General features: G+C 35.1%; 1 protein-coding gene across 1 annotated transcript; it reads right to left on the bottom strand.

The window, feature by feature from the left end:
• Positions 1–1,013: 1,013 nt before the first annotated feature.
• On the bottom strand, positions 1,014–14,741 carry LOC149837250 (sialyltransferase-like protein 2). Its single transcript, XM_090007298.1, has 12 exons — positions 14,541–14,741; positions 14,341–14,414; positions 13,031–13,117; positions 12,835–12,912; positions 7,026–7,126; positions 6,221–6,413; positions 6,042–6,132; positions 5,902–5,966; positions 2,168–2,322; positions 1,822–1,903; positions 1,604–1,713; positions 1,014–1,517 (listed from the first exon to the last, which is right to left on the bottom strand). The coding sequence occupies exons 1-12, from the start codon at positions 14,626–14,628 to the stop codon at positions 1,304–1,306; spliced, it is 1,338 nt and encodes a 445-aa protein (XP_089863424.1). The 5' UTR covers positions 14,629–14,741; the 3' UTR covers positions 1,014–1,303.
• Between the last annotated feature and the right edge of the window lie 9,674 nt (positions 14,742–24,415).

Raw genomic sequence — 24,415 nt, 5'->3', positions numbered from 1 at the left:
GGAAACGAGGCTCCTCCCGACCTCACCCTGCTTGAACTAGGGATAGAGGACATGAAACGGAGATGGAGACAAGGATGAAAGTTAAAATCAAAATCCGTGCAGAGATGGAGGTGGGGATGGAGGGCAGAATTTTGAGACCGGGCAAGAGTGAAGACCTGACAGTGGACCGAGGGGAAACGAGGCTCCTCCCGACCTCACCCTGCTTGAACCAGGGATAGAGGACATGAAATGGAGATGGAGGCGAGGATGAAAGTTAAAATCAAAATCCGTGCAGAGATGGAGGTGGGGATAGAGGGCATAATTTTGAGACCAGGCAAGAGTGAAGACCTTGTCCCTGTCCACTGCCATCCCTAGAATGTGGTTGCACAAAGAATGGCCGAGACCAGAGGATCACACCCATTACAGCGCTGTGTTTCGGGGGTTTGGGAGAGGCAGACTGGAGCCAGCTTAGGCTAAAAGAAGTGGCTTCCCTTATGTCTCAAACTCGTGCCACACACTTGACAGCCGGCACTTTGCTATTGCACCAAGCAAAGACACCCATCAGAGGCCCCCAAATAGGGGGGTCATTGGATCTGAATTTATCCAAAATCCAACAGAATCCTACTTCGCATAATCGGATTTGGTAAAGCCAAAACCATATCAAGTTATAATCAAATGCAGATATGGTTTGAGTTTTTTGCTATTGGATCAGATGGATATTCAAATTTGATTACATGTAAAAACTTGGATTTAGTATGAACTTTTCACCATCTGAATCCAAATCCGTTAACCAAATTACCTGTGGCATTTGGCCATATCCAACCCGAATACAAACCATTTACATCCATACCTCCAGATTCTCAATCCCATCTTATTGTCACCTAACTTGGTGCAAGCTGCTTTGTATGGCTTCAGAATCCGAGTTTCAGATGAAATTCAGGGTGTAAACAGATTGGACAAGACAATCATGGTTGATCCGAATCCACTTATTCATCTGGGTCTGCAGAGTACAGATGGCATGAGAGAGAGAGAGATTTGAAAATTTGGAACTTTTTCCTCCAGGGAGTTTACATCTGTAGCTACTAATATCCATCCATTTCCCTGCTTCAAAGAAGTGGGAATTCCCACAGAATCTTTCATCTTGAAGAAGGGCAAATGGAATAAAGAATGAACGTCTTGAATTTATACAGAATGAACGAGAACTTACAACAAACATCTCCCCACCAAGGGCAAAAATCTGGCTCACCCAACCATCACATGGATGCTCATCCTTTGGGTTGTGCCACCGAGTCGCCAGATGATCGGTCAGTAGACGCCAGCGCATTCAAGTATCAGTGATGACTGAGTCGGTGTTTTCAGGGATCATGCAAAGCATCCCATGTCCATCTTTGTGTTCCAAAGGATAGAGGGTTGCACCTTTAACATATTTTTGATGATCAACTGCTGCCCGCCTTAATCCAGAAAATTTTGGCCTCTTGCTGGACCTTTTGGTGATCGAACACGCAGCAAGGGGATCCCCCCTGCTCGCACCATTGTTCCTGTAAGGCAAAGACTTTGCATAAACATAAGCTATTGGAGTGGATGGTGAATAGGCCTGACTTATGTTCAAGCAGTAGCAACTTACCCCAACATCTTCTCTGAAGAAACTCGTGCAGAATGCAACGTATCTCGACTAGGAACCCAATGAACGACGCGATTGAAGTCTGCTCTCATTGGAGAGTAAATTTTGACAAGCTTAGAGGAAACATCATATACAGAATTTTAGATTCCCAACTACAATGGAAAAATTAGCTGAAGCAGAAAATTTAAAGAGATTAAAATAGATTAAGAGGCAGAACTTACTCCTAGGCACTCCATCATTTGATAGTATGCTCTTCCCTGCAACGGAGTGTGGCCCTGTCTGGACTCTGAGAAGTACCTGGTCCTGAGAGGAAAAAAAAAAAGATCAGCAACCCGAACCATTACAGTGACAAACAAGCAAATGGAGTAGACTGAAAATCATGTTGACAGACAAGGAAAGCCCAGACAAAGTCCCATAGGCCATCCAGACAACTGGAATTAAGCCACCCAAGACACAAGGAAGCTGGGAAGGTTGACTTAACCCAAATAGGATGAAACAGGCACAGGTAGTCAGAGACAAATCAACATACCAAGTCGATAACTTGAAAATGAAAATATGACATCGTACCATTCCTTATATCCTGGATCCACAGTAAAGCCATACATGTCCACAGAGTCGCAGACAGAGAGAGCAAATTCAAGTGCTTTGAGACCTGTTCCTTTGGCAGATGAACCAAAGGATGCACCCAACATGAGATATACAGGATTTTGAATAGGAACCTCCTGCAGAGATCATATAGAGAAGTGTAAGACAGAGATACAGGCTGGATGAACTAAACATTTGCTGAAATTTCAATATGAAAAGTTACATTAAAAAACGCATGTTAAGCTTTGTAGAACACAGAACCTCAATTAACACCATAGCCACAAATATTGGTATCGGCTATATCTCGGTGAGGCTCTTTCTCGCGATATTATAGGTTTGGTGATAAATCTCGGGAAAATCTTCGGGTTTAAAAATATAAACAATAACAAAAATAAGTAAAAAAATATCATGTTTAGACAAAAAATACATAAATAATAAAAGAAAGAAGAAAAACATATTTAAAATGTAAAAAATAAATAAAAACAATAAAACTAATTGATAATATCACGATAATATCGCATTATTCTCGTGATAATATTGCGATATTATCAAATTGGCAATATTTTCAAAATATCATGATATTTTACATATATTATCGTTTTGCTGAATCTACAACGATAATATCGCGATATTTTAAAAATATTGCGGATATCTGTGATTATGATTAACACTACTTGGACAACTTTTCTCCACTATAAGCATGCATTTTTACCAAAAATTCATGTAAAACATATGGCAGGTAAATAGCAGCAGTGTAAAAACATCAACTGCAAGCAATCAGTTAGAAAGATTCATTTGTTTGGGAAAGAGCAAAAATATGATGTAATTAGCAAGGTTGTAAGTATTGAATTGTTACCTGCATCGGTTGGGCCCAAAGTAACGCTGAATCGTATTGTATCATAAATTTTTAATAAAAAATCCATTTTTTTAAATTAGCAAAAATTCTAAAAAAATCATATCACACGAAACAATGATGAATTGCACAAAATGCAACCATAAAATCACATATAAAACATTTATGTCGCTATGATCCGCATAAGACATCATCAAACATCAATTAATATATAATTATAGATAATATTGCATGCATATCTCTCACAATAACAATGCAAAATATTAAATATCTTGCAATTAAGGACATGCCACAAAACTCATACTTTTATATTACATAAACAAAAATATAATGGCAAAACGCTGAATCGTATTGTATCATAATTTTTTAATAAAAAATCCATTTTTTTAAATTAGCAAAAATTCTAAAAAAATCATATCACACGAAACAATGATGAATTGCACAAAATACAACCATAAAATCACATATAAAACATTTATGTCGCTATGATCCGCATAAGACATCATCAAACATCAATTAATATATAATTATAGATAATATTGCATGCATATCTCACAATAACAATGCAAAATATTAAATATCTTGCAATTAAGAACATGCCACAAAACTCATACTTTTATATTACATAAACAAAAATATAATGGTAAATAGTTGTACTCGATTTTCAACCAATTTTCACTCATTACTTGAGTGTGCCATTGCCATGCCGGATCATCTCATGTCATCTTTGTTGGAGTGTGGAGGCTGATTTTTACCTTGATATAAACCTTTAATTTTTGCGGATTGCGGTAAGTTGGCGGGGGGTTGTAAGAGAGAAGCACCCCCGAGGCAATTTTTTTTTAAAGAGTAGCTTTGTAATTTTACTTATAATAAAGTTTTTTTACCTTAACCCATTTTCTTGAGTAAAAAAATTGTGAAAATGCACTTTTTTTTACCTTAACCCATTTTCTTAAGTGAAAAAAAAATTGTGAAAATGCACTTTTTTTTACCTTAACCCACTTCTTTGGATGAAAAAATGGTGAAAATGCACTTATAATGGCCTCTAGACAAATGGAGAAGTTGACCTTTAAAAGGTATTTAAAACCGAAAATGAAAAAATTAACTTTCAGCCTTTTTAAAGTACGTCGAAGGTGTATTGTACGATGCATTCTGTATTGTACGATACAACACGATAGAGGGGTGTATCGTACAATACACCCAATACGAGTACGCTACACACTCGTATCACAAAGTAACAATACTTACAACACTGGTAATTAGAAATGATTTATGCATGTGGATGTTATATGGATGTCGGTTTTTGATATTTCACACCCTAGAATTTGGTGTTAAGAATATAATGAATCATGAATCAAACTGTTTTCATTTATGGTCTATGAATATGCCAAAAGAGAATAAACTGGGAGTTGACTAGTTAAGCAAAATTTAGCCAGAAAGCAGCGCCTCAAGGCGCAAAAAGTGTGCCTCGCCTTGAGGCGAGGGGCTTTATGCCTTGAGGCGCATATATAAAGCATAAAATCCCTGAGGCATGTGCCTCATATGCCTTGAGGTGCATGCCTCGAGGCGAGATGCCGAGGCGTATAAGCCTCGAAGTTTTTGGTCAAATGAGGGTCAAAGCCCCCATTTGATAAAAAATTAGGGTTTTTTCACGCAGTTTTAAGTTAAAACTTTTAACTAATTAGGCCAATTTGCCATTGTCGCTCCTCCTTCGCTCGCTCCATCTCGCTCTCCTCTCCAGATCACTCTTCACGTTGTTCCTCTCCTGCTTGCTCTTCACGCTTCGCCACCGTCGTCGCCACTGCGCCTACGTCGCCACCACTGCCACCGCTGCGCTCGCTCGCTCTCCCTCTTCCGGACGTCAGGTGTGTTCTTTCCCCCCTCTCTCAATCGTTGATGCACTTTCTTCCCTCTCTCTCTCAATCGTTGATGCTCTTTCTTCCCTCTCTCTTTCTCAATCGTTTTGCTCTTTCTCCTTTTGTTTTCTCTCTCTCTCTCTCTCTCTCAGTTTCCGCTTTTTCCATTCGTTTTTTCTTAGATTATCCAAGTTACGTGTTTTCTTTTTGTTCTTGGATAATCTCAGTTTTTTTCTTCTTTCTTCTAGTCGTTGATGCATTTTTGGTCATTTTTCTATTCGAGATGACCTTGATTTGGTGACAGTTCAATTTGTAGAGGGATATCTAGAGTTCCAGTTTTTCTAAGATTTGAAAAATATGGACTCTTTTCTTGTTTGCTGAATTTTCTTTCATGTTTCTCTTGTTTTATCGGTTACGATACTTTTCATGATTGCTATTTGTTCTTGTGTCTTATCATATGTATGTGGAAGTATTGAGATTATTGGAATATGAATGAGTTTGTGTCTATGCAATTGTGCATAGAAGTGTTGAAATGAGTGTTGTTTGCATTTCATTTATAATGAATGTTTTTTATTAGCATGTGCACACACTAGATTGCTTATGTCTCATGATGATCATTGATGGTGTGAGAAGTATAAATATAGTGAGATTTTTCCACTGGTCCTTAGAAAATTCCTAAATTTTCATTGGATGTTCCCTTGTTGAAAAAAACAAAAATCTGTCCAATTCTATTTGAACAAAAAACTTCTAAGTGAGTCACTTTTTCCATGTGATTTCTTCATCGCATTTTTTATTTATTTATAATTTTAGATATTTTTTATAGTTTTTTTAAATTTAAAAAAAAAATTGAGGCTTACGCTTTACGCCTCGAGGCTTACACCTCGCCTCAGATTTTGGTGGAGTGCCTCGCTACGCCTCAACGCTTTTCACAACACTGATTCAAACACATCCACTGAAGAAAAATGCACATCTACCAAAATATAATATAATAAAGAAAAATGTGTACACACCCGAATCATTTTTCTCATGATGTCATGGATTGTAGTTTTGATGATCAACACCTCCTTCCCCGTCCCTGGGTAAAGAAAAACTTTAGCATGTCTACATCTGAACAATAAAGTTCTTCAAAAAGTTTTCTAAGTGACCAAACCATCTAATTCTGCAACTTTGTCAAGGGCCTTTGCAGATCCACGATTCAGAAGCCGAAATGTCCTTTTGCTACCCACGTACCTTGTATAATTCTGTTGCACAATGATGACAAGCCACCAAATCAAAAGGCAGGAAGAAACAATAATTAACGCCAATGAATCAAGAAGAAATCATGCAGACCTGGATTGGAGCCCCGTTCTCACGAACAACGGCATCATAGCCATCAATCTCTTCTCCAAAGCTCGTTTGCAGAAGATCGCCTGAGTTACCAATAACAGCACAACGGCCAAATTGATGGGGCACAAAAGGTGGTGTTTCTGGAAGCACCAAAGCAAGCTTTTCCATGCATAGTGTCTTATTCTCACATTTATTTCTGTAAATAAGAATTATATCAAAACAGTAAAGGTCAGCTTCCAATCTGAAAGTAAACCTAAAAAGAAACTGAGTATATTAAAGAAACTGAGTATATTGCATCTAGTAATTCAACTTGAATTCAAACAAGTAGTTGAAGTATGATACAGAAAGATCTTGGTCAATTTACACTTGGTGGTAACACCAAGGTAATGTTTGCATTAATCTGCCTAGCTTTGTAGTTAGCTGGAAATCTCCTAATTGACAAAGAAGGATAATTACCTTTTGACATGGAGTTTATTATGTGGAAAATATATAATTAACTCTTATTCAAAAACTTTAAAAAATATTGTAAAGGATAATAAGATATAAGTGCCCTTGAAATACCATCTATGGAATCTAAAGTAGATGTTGCATTGGTCACAAATATTACTAAAAACCATGTATTCACTATGAAGAGCAGCAGCATAGTAGAAGATTCTTGGCTTTGTAGCTGATTTATTGCTAGGTTAATTTCTTACATCTCCTTAGATGTTATGCCATTATTATAGACGCTTTCCCCTCCAGTTAATGCAGACTACTAGTCTTCCAGAGTTACTAACAGTAAAAACCAACATCAACCATGAATGCTTACAGAAGAATGCCCTTGTTGATTCTACGCCATGCATACTCCTCCCATCCATTTGGAAAAGCATCAATGAACTCCTTGGTAAGTATAGTAGTGCTATTGCGTACCTGCATCAATATCATGTTTGAATCAAGCAACTTGCACAATAATAATGAAAACATTGACTAACCCAGGAGCCTAAAAATAGAGCAAGGAAAAGAGGAAAGAGGGAAGCATATGCATTAATGAATGCAAGAAGTACTATGATAAAGGGTGTAATGATTAAGAAAAAAGCTAATGTAGTAAGCCACTAACTAAAAAGTTCCTAAGGTAATCCATGAGGATTCTCACATAAAATGTGTACATGCACATTACTAGGAACAAAAATATCTACGAGTAAACAATTAATGTCAAGACAGCACTAGCATGAGCTATTTGTTCAAGAAGATCGTGATGTTCTAATGATGCAAATTCCCTATTTTTTATGACACACTAACTAGGTACTATAAAACAAAATTAGTGACACCCAATGTTGTTAAAAATGTGCCTCAAGATGCAAAAGGCGTGCCTCACCTTGAGGCAAGGCCATTTGTGACTTGAGGTGCTAGCCTAAGGCATAAATGCCCTGAGGCGTACGCCTCAAACGCTATGAGGCATGCGCCTTAGGGCGAGGCGCACCTCATATATATTGGGTCAAATGAGGGTCAAAACCCCCATTTGACCCAATTTTGGAGGTAAATAGAGGAGGCCCCGATAACTACCCTCGTCTCCCTGCTCTCTCGTCTTTCAGTCTCCCTGCTCTCTCGTCTTTGCTCTCCCTACTCACCCAGTCTCTGCTATATCGTCTCTCTCTTTTGCAGTCTCTATGCCGAAAAGAACAAGAAGAAGAAGAAGAAGAGTCCGACAAGTACTCTCTCTCTCTCTGTGTGTGTGTGTGTGTGTGTGTCTCTCAGAAAATGCACACCTTGATGTTCCTCATATATTCTATACTCTATATGCTTTGGTGCTAAGGGGACTTGTAACACATCATTTTAATGTTGGGTAGTTGTTGCCCCTTTTGCATTAGTGAAAGGAACATACCCTGATCGTATCCCACTTTCCTTACAATTCTTTGCTTGTCTAATGGATTGCTGGTATGTTCAATTGCTTGAATGTTGACTTACATTTGCTAATAGGTTGCTGCTTTCATTGCTTATTTGTCCATGATATCTCACATGTGATCATGATTTGACCTTGAGAATCTTTTCATGTGTGCTTCAGGCTTATCTTTGTGGCCTACTCCACTTGGTTGCTCAAAACCAAATTTAGGTCTGTGAAACATGGGCTAGGCCAGTGACCAAGCTGTCCACAATTTTGTGTAAATACACCAGAATTGGTTTAGATCATTTGGTCTGTCTTTAACGCCAAGAGTTGTTTCCACATGAAGTTGATTCTATTAAAAGATTTTGTTTGACTAGTTTTTGGCTGACAGGAAGCGTGATTGATGCTTTTTGTGCAGTGCAGCCAGTTTCTGTTTTAACCCTATCATTTTCTATCTGCAATATTTTTGTCACTAATGTGGGTCATTAGGTTGATGTTGGGTTCCACAATTGTGTCTGCATAACTATTAGCCTGAATTAACTTGGACTTTGTGTTAAATGCACTTTGTTGTTCGTTTATAACATGATAAATCTTTTTTTCTGTTAAAATTCTTTGCTATTTGCTCTCTATGTTTTCCTTCAAATTCTGCTGTAGTGACATAGGAGTGCCAAGTGTAATATATGTTGAATATAAATTTAAATTCATTGGATGATATAAAACATTGAATCAATTTTTTTTAGGAGTGCCATGTGACTCATTGAGTTTTTATAAATCGCTGTGTTAATATATATATATATATATATATATATATATATATATATATATATATATATATATATATATATTCTTATATGCATTTTTGCATGTGAACAATGAGAAAAGATGTAGGATGGAATCATGAAGCTAAAGTTTCAAATCCCACTAAAAACCACAAACTCATAGAACATGTAATTTACAATTATTGTCATAAAGAGACTACATAAGGCATCAATGGCATAAAACATTGTATAAGTTTTTGCGAAGATGTTCCACCGGATGTGAAAAGGTTTTTTTATAATCATCTAAGGGATCAGAAGCAAAGAAAATAAGAGGAAGAATAAAGTTAGAAATTTGGAGGAGTGTTTATTTTGTATCATCAGCAGATGATAATGTGAACAAAGAAGTCAGTGGATCATGTAGTGTTGCAAAAACAAGCATAGTTGGTCACATGGACTTCTATGTGAACAAAGAAGCGTGACAAACCACAAATAAACACTACATTCAAAATGGATGAGAGAGAAAACCTATATCGTGCCATTGATAGATTTTTTTATTCCAATCCTCTATCATTTAATCTTTGCAACAATCCATATTTTGGTCGAATAGTACAAGCTATTGCAAATTATGGGCAAGGGTTCAAACTACCTTACCACGAGATCAGAACGTGGATTTTGAAAGATGAGGTAGATTGTACTCATGAAATTTTAAAAGAGTTAAAAAAAGGGCTAAAAGCTAGTTGCAGCATTATGGAAGATGGTTGGATTGATGAAAAAAAAAAAGAAACTTAATTAATTTTTTGAGACAATATTTTTGAAGTCTGTTGACATCAACGACATTGAAAAACTGCTGCAAATTTGTGTAAGTTGTTTGAAGAAATTGTTAAAGAAGTTGGTAAAGAGAATATAGTGAAATTCATAATGGATAATGCATCAAATTATGTGGTAGCTGAAAATATGTTAACAACAGAAAATATGTTTTTAGACACCATGTGTGGCGCATTGCTTAGATATGAGATTAAAAGATATTGAAAAAATATCAATTTTGAAAAATACAGTAGAAAAGGCAAAAAAAAATTACAAGATATATCTATAGTCATGCATGAATATTAAATTTGATAAGAAAGTTCACAAATAAGAGAGAATTACGTCCAACCATTACTCGTTTTGCCATAACATATCTCACATTTCATAGTATTGGATGTTACAAGAAAGAGTTGAAGTCGATGTTCTTGTCTTCAAATTTTAGATCATCTGATTATTATAAGGAATCCGATAATAAAAACATTGCTTATATTGTTCTTAATGATCATAAGTTTTGGGTATTAAAGTTACATTGTCTCTCGTGAAAGTGTTGCGATTAGTAGATGCAGATGAGCCTACTATGAGATTTTTGTACTAGGCAATAGATAGATTAAAGGAGAAAATTGGTTCGAATCTTGATAATGTTGAAAGAAAATATAAATCTATTTGGGACATCATTGAGAGATGATGGGACTTGCAAATTCATAAGATTTTGCATGCAGCTAGCTACCTATTATTTAAATCCTCAATTTCATTATGCTGACAACTTCAACCTGAATGGAGAAGTTATGAGTGTTTTTTTATGATTTTGTTAAAAAAAATGGTTTTTGATGCAAATGTTCGATTAAAAATTACAACACAAATCGATGTATTTAGAAAAACAAATGAGTTGTTTGGTAGAGAGGTAGTCGTTACAACAAGGAAATCAAAAAGTCCTTGTAAGTTTGCAATTCTGCTATTGTTTGTTAATATTTTATTTATGTTTTATTTTTTTTTGTTAATTGTGACATTCTTAATGTTTTTATCATTTTTTTATTGTTTTATTTGAATGCAGCTGATTGGTGGAGTTTATTTGAGCACGAAAATCCTGAATTGATGAATTTTACAATTCGAGTTTTAAGTTTGACGTGTAGTGCATCGGGCTGTGAGAGGAATTAGAGTACCTTCTCAATTGGTCTGTGACTTTGTATTTTGTTTTTTAAATACATTTGTATAAGTTTAATTATTTTATAATTGGTTATCAATGATTTGGAATTATAAGTGCATACAAAAGAGATGAATAGACTTAAATAAGAAAAAATGAATGCATTGGTTTTTGACATGTACAATATGAAATTAAATACGAGGAAGGCTACCAAAGATCCTATATGTCTAGATCATATAGACTCAGACGATGAGTGAATTGTGGAGAATAAAGATCCAGTGTTGCCAAACGATCCCAATTGGTTAGAGGATTCATGGTTGGACACAAACTTCAACATAAATGTCATTGAGCATGTGTCTATTCACAAAGTGGTTCTATGCAAAACAGGTCTTCAAGAGATCAAGCTAAAGCTATATTCCTTTTACCCTATGTCACATGGGTGCGGGTACGGGTACGAGTGCGGAGTAATTTAAAAAAAATTGGACACAGGGACACAACTATATATATATATATATAACAATAATAAGATTGTAAATTTTAAAGCAAAAATAAAAAAGTAATTCTATTGAAGTAACAACACAAACTTACCAAAATCTAACACATAAAGAAGGAGGAAGACGATCGAAGATCAAATTTTTTTTATTTTTATACGTCTTTTGCCCTAACAAATGGACAAAAATAAACTCAGTTAAAGTTAACCGAGTCCAAAATGTAGACGGACTCGGCCCCGATACATTGATTGAGTCTGACACTTAGTTGGCCGTGTCCGCACCCGTGTTGGGTACGGCCGACGCGGGTGCGTCAACCTTTTAGCCTAGTTCGTGTGACTTAGCTTTTGCCTTGCTATGAATATAAATGTATTTTTTTAATTATATATAATAAGTATTTAATATATGATTTCTTATTAAAGAAAAAAGAAAAGCAAAACAAGTAACTGAAGATGTGGAGAAGAAAGTGCAGATGATGAAGAGTCAGATAATGAGGATAAACAAGAACCTCTTTATATGGATTCCTCAAATGATAACATTGTACACTTGGATATTGATGATGCCGAGACACAAAAAGAGCCTAGGCCCTAATTCATATCATAGGACTATGGACATTTATATGTTTTTTGGGTCTTTCATTTGCACTTGTGAATGTTGTAACACTCATTTTGGAGAGTTTTAAACAAATATATTAACATTTGGTTGTTAATATGCATTTTCTAATGATGACATGATGTTAATGCCAATATGCATTTGGTTGTTAATGTTAATTTTTTATTTAATGAATGCTCATATTTTATTTTTTAGATACTTACATAGATCAAGTTGTTGCATTAATGTTACTTTTACATGTTAATCTCATATTTTTGGTATTTATTTGAGATTTTCTATTTCTTTTTTGTTGTTGCTTCATCAATAAACCATTTTTTATTTATTTATAATTTTAGATATTTTTTTATAAATTTTTTTTTGAGGCTTACGCTTTACACCTCGAGGCTTATGCCTCACCTCAGTTTTTGGTGGAGCGCCTCACTTCGCCTCAACGCTTTTCAAAACATTGCTGGTACCTATCGATCCAACAGTGCCACTAGATGAGTACGAAATTAAAAAACCAATAATCAGTGAGAAAAAATACAAATAAAAGACTGAAAAGATAATTAGAAAAAGGAAAATCAATATAAAGCTCCTCACACTCTAAATGATGAACTGGCCTGTATACACCAAAATACTCCAGCAAGTAAGAAGAAAGGATGCATCAAAGAAGGAAAGGGCTGAAAGGCACAATTCCCAATGTGGATTGTGGCATGGGATCTCTTCTATTTATATTAAACTTTACAAAAATTACATGAACTAAAATACCCCTAGTTACACAAAACAAATACAGATACAATGGGTAATAACAACAATAAGCAAATAAAATATAAACACGATACAAACTGAACCACGATGCAAGAATTCAAACCCTAATGCGCCTTCATAAAGTGGTCGAGAAAGTCAAAAGTCATATATAACTGGATACTGCTAGTTTCCATGATAATGGATGATATCGTCCAACAGATTCGCACCTGCTCCCATGTGGCTAATGCTTCACAAAGGTTCAACTCATATGACAGACCTTCAAGCTCTCCAGTCTTGGGATCTTTCTGTTGAATTGTTAGTGTTTTTATTAATAAAAGGGAAGCAAATCACAAAATTGCAACTAAAGGAAAGAAGATATTTTGGCAAAATAAAACATCAAACTAAATGCACTAAAAAACATACCCACTTGGGCACGGTATCATGAGGGAAATGCATAATAACTTGACAGTAGTCCTTTCGTTCAGCTCGTAAGCCTAGCCCATTTGTACTCTGCACCAACCCAAACACCCAGATAAGATAATGAACTTTCAAGGCCACCATTTCTTTCAAACATATGGCAAAAATGGCTCTACTTCACAACTAATAATCCAAAAGTTTAGCAAGAAAGAGCATCAAAATGTAACAAATAACAATGTATGGTGTATAACAAAAATCCAAGTAAACAAACTATGGGGCATGATCCATCAACAGGGCTATGTGTGCATTGTTTTTTCATTTTCCCTTTTTCAACAGCAAGCATAAACCAAATTTGGCGACATGGTCACTTCACTGTAGTTAACCTGGCAATGCGACATTTCAGTCTAAGCTCTCAAGAACATTATTGTAGCTACACTTGAAGCAGAGAATGCCTTTATCGATCACACAAGCAGAACCAAATTACAGACTTGGCCTCTCAGGAACTAAAAGTAGAACCTATCATTTTGCAAAGAAAACTTCCACAACTGACCTATCTGCTAGTTGAGGAATGAAGTGAAATTCATTGAATGGAAGCTAGCATTGCATAGCAATTTATGTAGGAGGCAATCCATGGTGCAACGGTGATATCCATTAGCAAACCCCACAAAGATGGGGGTAACCCCAGGTGGGATTCAAACCTGAGATCCTCTGGGCTAAAGAAGTGTGACTCCTACTAATCAAGATATGGTATTCAGGAATGCCTTCGAACAAATGAACCTTAACTACTCTATGCTAAAAAAAAAGGAAAGGACAAATTTATGAGCAAGAATTTGAATAGCTTGATGTCATATTTGCCATTTATTGTGCATAAAAACAGAGGATCAAATTGCTGCAAAGACAGAACTATATGATACTTCATGTGCTAAAAGCTGAAAAAAAATACTCAGAATGCTAATTTAAGGGAAAAATTCAACTAGGTCTTTGTCGCAACTGAACTTTAGTGCACATAAAGTTGAGAATGAAATCAACGTAACTGATGAGATCTAAATGATTATTTACCCACTAAAAACCAGGTAAATCGTCCAAAAAAGGTATAACCTTAATATGCTGTCTCGGTGTTATATTTGCATTAACAAGTTCTCAAAAGTGATGATGAAAAGAAACTTAATACATAAGCAGAACCTGAACTGAAGGAAATAACTGAAACACACACAAAAGAGGACCAAAAACGAATCAAATACCCGAAAAATGCAAGTCGAGAACAGCACAATTAGCCACATTTCAGAACGACGAAACAATTGTTCAGAAAAACTCACCACGCACTTCTCGAAATGAACGTGCAGGGATCTCAGAGATTCGATGTCCTCGTCCGAGATCACAAACTTCTGATCTACCGAATGAGATCAATAAAACACAAGATCTAGCTAATTAGAAACCAAAACGTAAGAGAAAAGCCCTAGAAATATGCGGAAGAAAAATGATCGGTATGCAGAGGAGAAAAGGGATTAGGGCGTACCGAATGTAGAGACTCCGGCCATGTAGATGAGAGTCGCGAAGAACCCGGCGGCCGTCGCGACGACAAGGCAGAACTGCAAGGTCCTCATCTCGCCGGGAAACGAACTGGGATCGCCGGAAATCGCAGAGCCCGCTGGGAAAACGGAAAGTTTCTAGAGACGCGAGCAACGATGTCGAGCAAGGAGTGAGAATTTCGCACTCCTTTGTCGCCACTCGCCACAGTGATGCGCAATTTATGGCGTCGGTGGGGCTCCATGCAGTCACGGATCTGGACCGGGAACCGGGATTTGTAATCTATTCGGTCCGGATCATTCTAATGCTCACTGCTAATCCAGATCTAAATGTCTAAGATGAGGCAGACACGAATGAGCCTTGGGTATAGTTTGATTACATAAAGGTCAATAATATATACAAATTTTGTATTTTGAATGGATTAGTGCGTGGTCCGATCCATTTATATTTAGAATCACATGATTTCGAATGGGATTGCATTAAGATGCAAGCAAACATGCCCTGCATCAATGACTTGGAGTCTCGAACTAATCATCTTTCCATCTAGCCATTTGGCTGCAAAATTCTTTTTTTTTAATGTTTTTTAACACATATATAAGCAATGATAATAAACACATCAAGAAGTGGGAACCTACTTGATTACTTGTGTACCCGATATACCCAATGAGACTGGGCTGTCTGATCTTAATCTCATCGGACGGTCCATATTTATCGTATAAAGGAACCCTAACCCTACTGAGAATGGGTGGTCTCTTTGTCGATCTGCCTCAGCCATCCTCTCTCACCCTGCCTCCCTCTCTACCTGATTACTACCACCATCCCCGCCTCCAGCGGTCATCTACCACCCGTACCATCGGCGACGAGCATCTACCAGTCTTACCAGATTTCGTCTCTCTCTCTCAACCACTCTACGACAGTATTGTCTCTCTCTCAGACTCTCTTTCTATATTATTCTCTCTCTCTCTCTCTCTCTCTCTCTGAAGATATATCTCTCAGCTTGTGATACTCAGTTGGGTTTTTTTCTCGCTTTTTTTATAACCCATTTTTCCTTTTTTTCTTGTATGTTCAATTTTGTTTTTGTTTTCTTGTGTTGTTTAGATCCGATGCATATTAGCGTAGTGATTGTATTTTGTTCTTCTTTCCATTTACCCTTCTCTTCTTTTCCTTTTTTGATAACCTATTTCTCCCTTTTTTCTTGTATGTTCAGTTTTGTTTTTTTTCGTGTTGTTTAGATCTGATGCATACCAGCGTAGTGTCTTTATATTATTGTTGTTGTTGTTCTTCTTCTTCTTTCCATTATGGCATGTATTTTTTCTTTTTTTTGCCATTTTGCTTCTGGAATATTGCATTAGATTCATGTTTTGCTTGTTTTTGTATGTTCAGTTTTATATGTTCAATTCCGTTTTTGATAAAATATGTTTACTATGGAGTTCTTGTACGTTCAGTTATGTTCTTGGCAAAATGTGTGCACTATCCATGCATTTTGTAACTCAGGTTTTAGTTTTGTTTGAGATCTTAAGCTTTTAATGAGAGCTCGTTTTGATGGTCAGTTGTAGAATGAGAATAGGTGCATCATTGTGAAAATCCGCATTAGCAATTAGATTTTTCTAAAGAAAATTGTGCTGCCATGAAAACTTATCTAAACCATCCAAATTGCTTACCCTATTAGGTGTGTGCATTTGCATTGTGGCAACCTCACTGTGTGGCATCATCTGCAAATGTTGTGTGGCATCTATCATCATTTTCCTTTCTTATTGTTGGCTGAAACACATTGTCGAACATTAAAAAAAAAAGTGTCTATGAAGAAAACATCTCTACTACAAATGTACATATGAGAATTCTGCGTGCCAATAATGAGTCTGCAAATGATGATGTTATTCTTATAGATCAAGAACTTGTGGATTCTAAAAGATATGCTAAACTAATCCCATCAGGAATCCATTAAAACAAGGTGACAAGGAATTGTGCAACTTGTGGATGATTTGAACATAATTCTAAAATATGTGGCTTCAACCTCAATTCAGGGTGACTTTGTTAATATATTTAATACTTTTTAATATATATTTTATAATTGGTATTAAGTTTTTTTTTATGCAGGATCACATCTAAAATTGATGTTAGTGGTAAACCCCCAAGAATATGTCATGTTTGTAAGGGGACAAGACATGACAAAATATTTTGTAAAAATGTAACGAATACAAGCAAACCCCCAAGAATATGTAATGTTTTTTATTGGTGTATAATATGTTAAAGTTTTGTTTCCTAAACTGAATTTCAGCTCAACTAATCTAGTGCATGTCTTCTTGTTATGCACAAGAGGTGAGCAAGGTGGACATGCTTAATATCTTCTCCAAGTTAAAGTGTGGGTTTGCAGGTAATTCACACTGAGGTGCTTCCAAAAATATCATGATATTTTCCCACACTAACATTTTCCCAATAACAAGATCTGTGACTGACTAAAAACATGTGACAGAAAATGAAATAGTTGTATGCACTTCACTTCGTGACTCATTTTATGTTTTCTGTAGAAAACATTTTGTGCTATTTGTAATTCATTTTGTGCTTTCTGCACTTCACTTTGGAAGAAAATGAAATAATTGTATGCATGAAACAAATGAAATAGCTTCTTTGTCATGGTCTCTGCAGATAATTGAGCCTCAACAACCCCCTTTTGCCTTGGATAAATGTTGTTTGTGCAAGGCACTAGCTTCTGATCCCATACGGTGGTTGTCACTGATTTGCTGAAACTGTTGCAACCGGTGCTTTCGTTATTGCGGTGGTTGTAGATGCAATGGTTTTGCTACGACACACTTGGAGTAGTTTGTTTGTTTGAGTTGATTATTTTAATTATGAGGTAGAGACAAGTACACAAATAGCAAATGGTCACCATTGCATCTGAATTGTATGCCTTTAGTAGAAGAATGATCATGCTCTCAACACCTCCATGAATGTGATATGCATATGAACTATTTATATTTCCTATAGAGGGTTTCATTTTCTTATCGGTCTAATTCTTGAGTCATATTAATCAGTTCACTTTGAAAAAAGTAATTTAGGCCTTTCAAAAGATGTCTTTGGGGATCTTTCTTTATGTAATCACTCACAAGCTATCCTTTGTCAACCTGTTCTATTTGAGACATAAAATTTGGCATATGGATGTCACACGTCTAGTGTACTTGGATCAAAGTTCGCTTATATAGGCCTTTAAAAGTAACAAGTTTTATACTTTTCGAAAGTCAAATTGATTTTCCATTCCAAAAAAGTAATGGATTTTATACAGTATTGCTTATCACAAGGCCTTGTGCATTGAACTAAGTTACAACACTTAGACATGATAAGATCCAAATTGAGAGTAGGTCAAGGCTTAGTTTTGATCCAACTTGCAACCCTGCCAAAGACCATGTGCAATGAATTAGATTTGGTTTATAATTATTACACACCATTCCATAAAAACTGCAGTCTTATGACAATAACACAAAGGGATGTGTGAGTGCAAAGTCCATTTCACTGAAGCCTATTTTAGATCAATTTCACTAAACTCAAACACAGATTGCCAACATAATTCTCAATATTAATAACCAACAAACTCATCTCTAAACCCCACCCAAATAAGCCATTGCCCACTGCAAAACCCATAAAAACTAACCAACATGTGACTGCAAAACCTGAATAACAGAATAAACTACAAAAAACTTCAAACAACAATCAGCCACTGCATATTTTTCATACTTTTCACAGATCCAACCATATTGTAACAGGTCTGAACAAAAAAAAAAAACTTTTCACTTAATACCTTATTTTCTTATCAACTAGGACCTCATAAGTCAAAACCCAGAGAAAGGAAAACCCAACAAGAATATGCACACATGGTTACTTATAACTTTCCCAACTTCCAAAAGACCATATTTGTAACAAGTCTAAGCAGGAGAAAAGTAAAAAAAATATTACATACTTTTCCATATTAAAATTTGCATAAATAAAGTTTACATTAAGGTTCACCACATCCATTTTTTTCACTAAAATAATTGTTAACACTAAGGTTCACCACGGCCAACAAGTGTGTAAATATCCTGTATAATCATGTTTAACCAAGTGCCCTATAGAATACTAGAATCTGCATTCACATCATCGACTGCAGCCTCTATTGCTGCTTTTGCTCCTCTCCCAATTGTTGAGTTGAAATTGAACAATGCACAAGCATTCACAACTCTCTGCCTTGAAGCAACACAGGTATTGTTTTGCCCCATAATTTGGACAATAAACCAATACCAGAAGACCACCACATAAGCAAGCAAACTGAGTTTGATGGCGAAAGACCAGCTAAATTTGATCAAGTTCCTCTCAATACCAAATTCGAAAGGGGAATTTGAGACTCATTTGAATCCAAACTACCACCCATTGGGAACCAAACTGTGACGACCAACATAGACCAACTCTCGTCAAACACTAGGAAGACATGCAAACTAATCAGAGTGATGGAGGTGACAAGATGTCACCAAAACAAAAATAGAGAATGGAATCGGAGTTAACTACAATATCAAAAGATTAAACCAGATTCAAGGCCATAAATATCTCTATATAAACCAATTCATAATCCAACTTTATAAGCCACGAGAGGGAAGACAAGCAAACCAACAAAACATGAATCTAATACAATATTCCAAGAACAAAGGGGCAAAAAAAGAACAAGTACATGGCATAATGGAAAGAGGAAGAAGAAGAACAACAATATACAAACACTAGGCTGATATGCATCGGATCTAAACAACACAAGAAAAATAAAAAAATAAAACAGAACTGAACATATAAGAAAAAAGTGGGAAATGGGTTATCGAAAAAGGGCAAATGGAAAGAAGAAGAAGAAGAAGAAGAACAATATACAATCACTATACTAATATGCATCAAATCTAAACAACACGGAAAAAAAATAAAAGCAAAACTGAACATACAAGAAAAAGGGAAAAAATGAGTTATCAAAAAAGGGAGAAGAAAGAAAGGCAAATGGAAAGAAGAAGAAGAACAATATACAGTCACTATGCTTATATGCATCAGATCTAAACAATACAAGAAAACAAAAACAAAAGCAAAACTGAACATACAAGAAAAAGGGAGAAAAAAAGCCCCAAGTATCGTAGGCTGAGAGATGTATATCTTCAGAGAGAGGTTGAGAGAGAGAGAGAGAAGAATACCTTTGTAGAGAGGTTGAGAGAGACACAATATAGTATGCCTGGTAGATGATCGTTGCCGGTGACACAAGCAGTAGATGACCGTCAAAGGCGGGGATGGTGGTAGCAGTAATCGAGTAGAGGGAGAGGTAGGGTGAGAGAGGATGGTTAAGGGAGATTGATAGAGAGACCACCCATTCTTAGTGTGGTGAGGGTTCCTTTATACGATAAATATAGACTGTCCAATCAGATTAAGAATGAACGGTCCAGTCTCATTGGGTATATTTGGTACACAAGTAATCAGGTAGGTTTTCACTTCTCTAAACAATCTAATGGTTCAAATCAAATAAAAATACTTGAAAGTATTATTTTTAGAGGATCTTAATGGGATTTAACAAAAAAAATGGTAGGACCACCCCTATGATCCATGAAAATTAAAGATTTATATCAAGGTAGAAATCACTCAACACTCTTCCAACAAAGATGGCATAATATGATCCGACATGGCAATGGGGCACTAAGTAATGAATAGAATCCAATTGAAAATTGAGTGTAACTATTGTCATAATACTTTTGTTTATGTAATATGAAAGTATGAGTCTTGTGGTATATTCTTAATTGCAAAATATTTAATATTTTGCATTGTTTTTGTAAGATAGTTGATGTTTCATGATGTCTTATGTAGCTCATAGAGACATAAATGCTTCATATGTGATTTTGTGGATGTATTTTGTGCAATTCATTATTGTTTCATGTGATATGATCTTTTTAGAAATTTTGCTAAATTTTTTATTTTATTTTTTATTTTTTAGATTTTTTAGAAAAAAATTAATTAAAATTTTATGATGTTTTACAATACGATGTTATATGATCTTAATTTGGGCCTGACTGATATGGGTAACGATATGATACTTACGGTCTTGATTTTGACCAAATATAACTCTATGAATGTGTTCAACATGGTCAAAATAGTAGGAATAAACTATTGTATCATATTTTTTTGACATAAAAATATGATTTTATGAAGGTTAAAATTTTGATACGGTGTAGGTCATTGATCTTTCATTCCCTACAAAATCTTACATACACATTAGAATAACATAACCCAAGCACTAATTTCAACTAGTCCAAACACGTTGATTATACCTAGAGGGTCAAATGTCTAAAAATATTAAAAAATTAAAAATATTATAATTTTTTGTTAAGGGTTCCTTACCCACGAGGGTAGCACACATTAACCCTATATAGAGTGATGAAAACATGTTAGATGGGGTTTTCCGCTCTTTTGTTGTCTTTTTCACAATTTTGACCATGAAGTTGTGTTTGGCATGGTCGATTTACTTGGGATCGATACCCAGATTATGTGTTTTACGTGAAAGAAGCGACATTTGGAGCCTAAAAAATTTACAACAATTTTGGACCGTTGATTTTTCTAACCTTATTAAAACATACCCATGTGTTGGAATCAAACGCTCCAAGAGTTGATCCCTATAAAATCAAGTATGTAGATCCAATATGTATGGTTAAAATTTAAAACATAAAAACCAAAACCCTATATATATATATATATATATATATATATATATATATATATATATATATATATATATATATGAGAATGTATTTGCTACTATTGAATGAATATGCAATTAATCTAGCAAACGTTATTTATTTTTTCTTAATGCAAAATAGACGTGATATGTTGTTTGACCTTTTTTTTACCTAATACATGTGATCTACATGCTTGATTTCATGGGATCTACTCTTGGAGCATACGACTTCGACACATGGTTAGGTTATTATAGGTCTAAAAATTAATGGCCTAAAAAATAAAAAAATTTGGATTCAAAAAATCCTTTTCTTATAAAAAACATGATTTAGATGTCAACATGTAACGCCTCAAAATTTTAACCCAAATTTTTAGACTTTTTTTTTAATGTGTCATTTAAGGCAAGGTTTCATCTAAGGCATTGTTTTACTTGAATCAAGCTCTAAAGAGTCACTTGTACAAGCATCAATGTTTAATAGCTCCTTAGAATAAAATTCGAGATAAGTTCACGAAAGACAAATCTGTAAGGCATTGTTCTATGAAACTAAGTTCTAGAAAGTCAGCTTACATGCAAGCTCTCTTTCTAGTCAAGAAGCCCCATAGAACTCAGTGCACGTAAGGTACTACGTTAGCCAAATAAATTGATAGAAAATAGTGAAAGATCTTTTCTTTTAAAAATGGGTTACAAATCTTGGGCAAGTCATAGGCAATTAAAAAATGCATGGGAATGGATCTTCGTCACTTGGACTTAGATCTACAACCCAACTTAGAATTTGGTTCCAACTTGAGGATCCCAAATAGTAACTACATTGGAATCATGTCATGTGCCAAATCATTCAACATTTAAGTAAACTAAGCAATTAAATGTAAAGTTTAAATTCATCAAATGTTTAATGTTTTTCAAATCTCAAATATAAAATAAAGACTGATATGGGCCCTGATATGGGCCCTGCTAAGGGCTTGGTTCAACAACCTCCCATCATTGCACTATGTCACCACAATTACTCCTCGTCTGCAGAGTTATTAACTAAGGGGTCAGACTCACCGAGTCTGGTAGGAGTACAATCACCTCACATGTTTGCAAAGAATTAAAGCATACAATAATATATACTCATTTGAATCATATCAATAAATGAACATAATACATATATTTGCAAACACATATAATGATTTGTTAAATCACATAAGTCATGTTTTACATCATATAAACTTATCAACCTCTATAATCATGTTTTATATCATAATATCATGTTTTACAAATTACGCTCACATAATAGACATGCTACCACATTCCATACATAAGCAATTACACAATGCTAATTAAAACATACTCGTGCCCATACTTAAGTATTTAAATAATTAGGGCATATGTTCATCACAATCATGTTAAATAACATCTTTGTTTTTCTTGTTGCTATACCCATGGGTACACAAAAACATTAGTGACACAGAAGAGAACACTATGGGTGTTTATTATGCTATGTCTTTTAGATTCCTCGTAGGTCTAACTGCTTATGACAACCAAAGTAGACAATCCTTGATTGAGAAGAAATCTCATAGTGGTGTAGATAATTGGGATGCATCCTCTAGCTACTGGGCATGGGATCTACCACCTATGACATATTGGTAGTTCAGGTCTCCTACCTTCCGAGAACTCAGGACTAGTGAGACGCCTTTGCTCTTACAAATAATCAAAGACATATATACAACTAATATCCGTATATATCATGGTCACTCAAAGTTGTACCAACTACCTTCTTCAAGGTGGATTAGGTAAATAAATGAGTTATTAGATTTTTTCAATTAAGGGTTTAGCATGTTTCAATACCCATCCACCAGTGCGTTGGTGCCTTTAAACCAATATATTGAGCACCTTTCCTATAAATGTAAAACCAAAAAATGTTTTATGATTTTTTTCATAAATAAGTTTTTTTGCCTAAATATGGTTTAAAATTTTTAGTAAATAATAATTAATTGGGTATTTAATTGCTAAATATTTTATTAAACTAGCAATAGTAAATTAGTTTATATTTAATTAGGAATTTAGATGGCAATTAAATAATACAAACTAATTTTTATATTAGAATTTAAAAGAATTATCGAAATCCATATTGGATCGATCTAATTCACATTGGACCTTGTGAACCAACCCAATTCATGTTGGACTGGTTGGATCAACCCATATGGATTGGATCCACTTAAAACCATCTAGAGGACCTTGAGGTGGCACATTTCCCAAAGGACATGTGGCCATGTGTCCAATCAATTGACAAAGCCATGTGGGACATGTGGCAAGTCAAGAGCAAAGTAGGTAAGTCAGTGAAAAAATCTATAAGAACACATGTGTCAAGCCAAGAGCTAATTAGGAGTCATGTGTCCAATTTTATGCTTTGTTTTACTCAACTGTCTAAATCAATATTCTATTCCTAAATGCACAAAGAATCAGGCATGTGCTATAAACTTTTGAAAATACAAATTGAAAAACATGATGTATGCTTCGAATATTTAGAAATCCTTAGAAAAATGATGATTGGAAAATCATTTTTCATACTTGGAAAATATTTTTGAAGAAAAGGAAATCTTGTAAAATCATGAATTGGACATAGAAAAGTATTTGGAAAAGGCAAAAAACCTTGAAAATCATTTTTTTAATAAAAACCTGGGTCACTTTGAGAAAATTGATTTTTTTTTTTAGGATTGAACTCTGAAATCGATCAAAAGGGATGGGTGTGCGGCCCTATGAACTCATTTCATGATGTAATCTAAACTTAGATTGTGCATGAATATAATCTGTGAAAATATTTTTTGAAGAATTTGAGAAAATCATTGGTAAAAATTTTTTTGTGCCTTATAGAATTTAAATGAAATAAATTCGCTATATATCCCTGACTATGGCCACAAATGTATATTGAATATGTCTCATTTGATTCTAAAAAGAAAAATACTTGGAAAATCTTTAAAAAATATGCAATATTTTCTAAAGATAGCCTAAAAGTGTAGGTTGTTTGTAACTTAAAAGAAGATGGTAAATCTGAGTATCATTCGTATTCTGACTATAACCACAAATATGAAATCCACTAAGTTTATCAACTCCCTAGAAGAAGGTGCATGTGCCATTCGTGTTGACCATTGTGAATTTAAAATATATGC

The sequence above is a fragment of the Nuphar pumila genome, chromosome 5 (genome assembly GCF_984573655.1).
Source record: "Nuphar pumila chromosome 5, dmNupPumi1.hap1.1, whole genome shotgun sequence".
Classification (NCBI taxonomy): Eukaryota; Viridiplantae; Streptophyta; class Magnoliopsida; order Nymphaeales; family Nymphaeaceae; genus Nuphar; species Nuphar pumila.
This window is presented reverse-complemented; position numbering and strand designations above follow the sequence as displayed.

What these genes read in the sequence shown, in the direction of transcription:
- LOC149837250 (XM_090007298.1), bottom strand. Translation starts at nt 14,628, where the DNA reads ATGAGGACCTTGCAGTTCTGCCTTGTCGTCGCGACGGCCGCCGGGTTC. An exon ending in TCATGAGAAAAATGATTCGG is followed by an intron (nt 2,323 to 5,901) that starts GTGTGTACACAT and finishes TGATCTCTGCAG; the next exon opens with GAGGTTCCTATTCAAAATCC. An exon ending in AAATGATGGAGTGCCTAGGA is followed by an intron (nt 1,714 to 1,821) that starts GTAAGTTCTGCC and finishes GTTTCCTCTAAG; the next exon opens with CTTGTCAAAATTTACTCTCC.